Here is a 5,118-nt window from a genome sequence, read left to right as displayed (position 1 = left end):
AAGTCCATATAATGACAGCAGCTCAAATAAGCAAGAAGAAACGACAGTCCATAATTAATTTAAGACATGAAGGTCAGTCAATGAGGAAAATTTCAAGAACTTTAAGTGCAGTCGCAAAAACCATCAAGCACTATGATGAAACTGGAAAGAAACCACAACTAAAAAACACGAATAAGAAGAAGAGACTTGCTTGGGCCAAAGAAACACGAGCAATGGACATTAGACGGTAGAAATTTGTCCTTTGGTCTGGAGTCCCAAGTGGAGACTTTTGGTTCCAACCGCTGTGTCTTTGAAGGCCGCAGTGTGGATGAAACGATGATCTCTGCATGTGTAATTCCCACCGTAAAGTGTGGAGGAGGTGTTATGGTGTGGGGTGCTTTGCTGGCGACACTGTCTGTGATTTATTTAGAATTCCAAGACACACTTAACCAGCATGGCTACCACAGCATTCTGCAGTGAAACACCATCCCATCTAGTTTGGGCTTAGTGGGATTATCATTTGTTTTTCAACAGGACAATGACCCAACACACCTCTAGTCTGTGCAAGGGCTATTTGACCAAGAAGGAGAGTGATGGAGTGATGCATCAGATGACCTGGCCTCCACAATCCCCTGACCTCAGCCCAATTTAGATGGTTTGGGATGAGTTAGACCGCAGAGTGGAGGAAAAGCAGCCGACAAGTGCTCAGCATATGTGGGAACTCCTTCAAGACTATTGGAAAAGCATTCCAGGTGAAGCTGGTTGAGAGGATGTCAAGCATTTGCAAAGCTGTCATCAAGGCAAAGGGTAGCTATTTGAAGAATCTCAAATCAAAAATATTTGTTTAACACTTTTTGGTTACTACATGATTCCATGTGTTTTATTTCATAGTTTGATGTCTTCACTATTATCCTTCAATGGAGAAAATAGTCAAAATAAAGAAAAACTTATGAATGAAAGGTGTGTCCAAACTTTTGACCGGTAGTGTATGTAGAACTACATAGAAAACTAAGGTCGGTCGCTGCGTTTGCGTAAAGTGTGTCGTGGCATTAAGCTACCATCTGAAACAGCACAGCTGTGACCGTTAGATATTTCACACTGGTCAGCTCTTCACAACTTCAGCTGTTTGATATTGTTTCTAAACTGTAGATGCATAGAAAGAGTAACCTGAAAAATAGAAGGAACTATACTTAGGTGAAATATTTTGACAGGGAGTGTGAGATGAGCTTTGAGAAAATCTATGCGTCAGCATATGGATGCACTTTTGGGTGAGAGCGTGAGTGCGCGTCAGTGTGTGTGTGTTTGTGTGTGTGTGTGAGCGCGTGCATACTCGTGTGTTATAGCCCTGGTGTCAGCAGTCTGTTCTTCATTCAGTCTGACAGGATGGTGTTACGTTCACCGACCCAGAAATGGGCCACACTCATCAGAAGTGCAGTTTTGGATGAATCAGCAGGCAGCAACCATTAAGTTCCTCATTTTCAGCCTTACCGCTCTAGAAAGAGACAGAGAGACAGAGAGTGAGAAAGAGACAGAGAGTGAAAGAGAGAGAGTGAGAAAGAGACAGAGAGTGAGAAGAGAGACAGAGAGTGAAAGAGAGTGAGAAAGAGACAGAGGGTGAAAGGAGACAGAGACAGAGAGTGAGACAGAGACAGAGAGAGAGAGTGAGACAGAGACAGAGAGTGAGAAAGAGACAGAGAGAGAGTGAGAAAGAGACAGAGTGAGAAAGAGACAGAGTGAGAAAGAGACAGAGTGAGAAAGAGACAAGAGAGAGACAGAGTAGAGAAAGAGAGAGTGAGAAAGAGACAGAGAAAGAGACAGAGAGTGAGAAAGAGACAGAGACAGAGTGAGAAAGAGACAGAGACAGAGAGTGAGAAAGAGAGAGAGAGTGAGAAAGAGAGAGAGACAGAGTGAGAAAGAGAGAGAGAGTGAGAAAGAGAGAGAGACAGAGTGAGACAGAGAGACAGAGAGTGAGAAAGAGAGAGAGAGTGAGAAAGAGAGAGAAAGAGTGACAGAGAGACCTATTTTAGCTCAAGTGTGCTCTCTCAAGCCCACCCCTTGGCACAACAGTTTATAGAGTTTGAATGCCCGAATATCTCCACTGTGTTCTTAATCTGATGTTGAACCTAACTGAATTATGTCTGCCCAATATGCTTGTATTTAGTCTGTAGAAAGTGCATTACTGTTTAGTTATCTCAGAAGAATGACAGAATTCAGTAGCACCAACCAACACAGTCTTCTTACAGTAAGACCTGGACAAAAAGCATGTCAGTTGATCATGAAAAACAGTGAAAAACATCGCTTTATATGTACATTTAACAAAAGAGGCAGGTTCTGTCAACTCTACATGCATGACTTTCAGAGTTCACTATGTCACATTTCAGTTATATAAACCTAACAGAACCTGTTAGCAAGCATAGAAAGATTTACAGTCAATACTGCTATAGGCATGATCCCCATGAAACCTCATTTCATATAAATCAGTTTGAGGAATGCTGCTGTTTATTTATTGACTTTATTTAACCAGAGCATTCGTTTAGAACAAATTCTTATTTACAATGATGGCCTACTCCGCCAAACACGGACGACACTGGGCCAACGTATTGTTCGCTCATGGGACTCACAATCACGTCCGGATGTGATACTGCCTGGATTCGAACCAGGTACTATAGTGACGCCTCTTGAATTGAGATTCAGTGCCTTAGACTGCTACGCCACTCGGGGTAATGTAGTTCATACATAAATAAAATAAATAATACTGTGGTTGAAATTATTGTTTTCCTATTGTGAAATAGGCTTTACGTCTTTTTTCATGCAGATGATTGGGTCGTTGCTACTACCTCTGATGTCATCAATGTGCGACTTTACAAGTAGTTTTCGAACAGGGGAAGCTGACATTCGTGTGAAAGGTAAAGTGGAAACATCACATATGCTAGACGTTTATTTAATTTAGTGGTGCTGTGTTATGTCATGACAGTTGTGATTTCGTATGCGTTATTAGCAAAGATTTCGCCAATGCTAAAGTGTTTTCGATAGTTGTGTTGACATGCTAATTTAACTAGCATAACTTCAGCGTTCTGTTGTATATGGTTAGTCCGTGGCTAGATTTGACTTCTGAACTATTAAATAAACAAAGACATCCAAATGTAAACGTTTATTAATATTTTGACTATTTATAGGGCTACCAGTTACTGTAGCTACATATTAACACCAGATGGGATTTAACAATGATGTTATCCATTACTGGGAGTTAAGGTTAATTCGGTCGCCTGGAGACCCGACGTTGAATTCTGTCAGGTAGAAATTAGCATTTGAATCAGGAAAGTTAACTCTTAAACTTCAAGCCAGAATGTTGAATAAAATGATATTTGAACGTACTTAACCTGTTGGCAGTGCTGGTTGGTCCTCTTGGGGTAGGAATGTGAGACAATATATCCACAGGAAAGTATAATTACATTAAATGTTTTAAAGCGTTGGTATCAGTAGTGCGTTCAGATTAATATCAGCTAAAGCATAAGCACGAGACGCATGCATACTTGCCGAGCTCGTGCACGTGTTTACTTTAGTCTGCGCATGTCTCAGGTGATGTGTCTGGTTTCAATTTACCCTACTGTCCCCAAACTCCCAGTCAGAGATACCAATAATCTTTGGTTAAATTACATTATCTGGTGTAATAGATACAATAAAAGTATCAAAACGTTCTGCAGTGTATTTTTTTTTTTACAGCTAGATATGTACAGGGTCATGTCACTGTTAGCAAAATATACCAGTTTATGTAGTATTTATTTATATGTAGTATATATTCTGCTTCACCCCAGGTATGCCAATGTGATCATGGCCAGCAGGCAGTGGTGTGAGGGTCACTCCACCCCAGTGCTGTGTGTGGGGGCCTCTGGGGGTCCGGAGGGTCTCCTAGCCTCTGGCTCAGAGGAGGGTGAGGTAACAGTGTGGAACCAGGAGGGAACGGTGTTAGCTCGTCTCCGTCTGCCCAGCGGGGATGATGTGACCAGCGCTGTGTTCTCGCCGGCGGCTCCAGGCCTGTTGTATGTGTCCCACGGAGAGACGGTGAGCGTATTGGACCCTAGGAGCCTAAAGGGGGCGGTAGAGGCGCTACAGGGTGCGGGAGAGGAGGAGATCAACTCTCTGGCTCTGAATGAGACAGGCTCAGCTCTGGCCGTGGCTGATGACTCAGGGGTGGTGAGGGTGCTAGGGTTGCCGGGGGGTCAAGTAAACAGGACGCTCCGCAGACACACCAACATCGTCTCATCTGTGGCTTTCCGCCCTCTCAGGCCCAACAACTTGGTCTCAGCCGGGCTCGACATGCAGGTGAGATGACTCGAGACGGAGAAAGAAAAGGCATGCTTGAGAGTACCCTGTTTGACTACGAAAGCATGTCTTGACCCTTCTGTCCTCAATGTCTTGCAGGTGATGTTGTGGAGCCTACAGAAGACACGCCCTGTCTGGACCCTCAACCTGCAGGAAGTGGCTGAGGAAGAGGAGGCCCATCAGCACAAAGCTGGTCAGCTCTTCAACCCACCTCTGGCCCACTGCGTCTCTGTAGCGACCTGCGGGAACGCTTTGGCCTGCGCCGCCGAGGACGGACGTGTGCACCTGATGCGGATCGGCAGTGGCTCCAAACTGGACCAACGGGGGGCCATCAAGGCCCACAGCCAGGGAGCCTCACAGGCCCACTTCCTCAGCTTCTTACCCCACCCATACTGGCTGGCTACTGGGGGCAACGACGGCATAGTGGCCCTCTGGGACCTCAGTCAGAACCCGGTAGTTACTGTTGAGGATAAGGGCAAGCCACAGGCAGCGCCAGTCCACCGCAGGAGACCCAATGCCAGGGCTAAAGCCAAACTCCAGGCCAAGCCCCAGCAGGCAAAAGATGAGACTAAGAAGGAGAGGGAGGAGGTGGAGGAGGGCAGCAGTGTAGATCAGTTACCAGGCACAGAGGAGGCCCTGAAGTCAGGACCTAAACTCAGCTTCAGCCATGGGGACAAGGTGAACTGGGTGTGTCCCACTCTGCTGAGAGGGGAACCCAGCCTGGTGGTGGCTGACCAGAGCCCTAACCTGTCTGTCTACTCTTTGGCCGGTCTATAGACCTAACCTGTCTGTCTACTCTCTGGCTGGTCTATTGAC

General features: G+C 45.5%; 1 protein-coding gene across 1 annotated transcript; it reads left to right on the top strand.

Moving 5' to 3' along the window:
* The first annotated feature begins 2,825 nt into the window (after positions 1-2,825).
* LOC135538366 (WD repeat-containing protein 53-like) lies at positions 2,826-5,102 on the top strand. The gene is made up of 3 exons (XM_064964280.1): positions 2,826-2,885; positions 3,795-4,302; positions 4,402-5,102. Exons 2-3 carry the CDS (start codon positions 3,811-3,813, stop codon positions 5,077-5,079), a joined length of 1,170 nt encoding a protein of 389 aa, XP_064820352.1. The 5' UTR covers positions 2,826-2,885; positions 3,795-3,810; the 3' UTR covers positions 5,080-5,102.
* The last annotated feature ends 16 nt before the right edge of the window (positions 5,103-5,118 follow it).

This window comes from Oncorhynchus masou, unplaced genomic scaffold, assembly GCF_036934945.1.
Source record: "Oncorhynchus masou masou isolate Uvic2021 unplaced genomic scaffold, UVic_Omas_1.1 unplaced_scaffold_9470, whole genome shotgun sequence".
NCBI classification, from domain to species: domain Eukaryota; kingdom Metazoa; phylum Chordata; class Actinopteri; order Salmoniformes; family Salmonidae; genus Oncorhynchus; species Oncorhynchus masou.
Note: the sequence above shows the minus strand (reverse complement) of the source record. Positions and strands in the feature narration are given on the sequence as shown.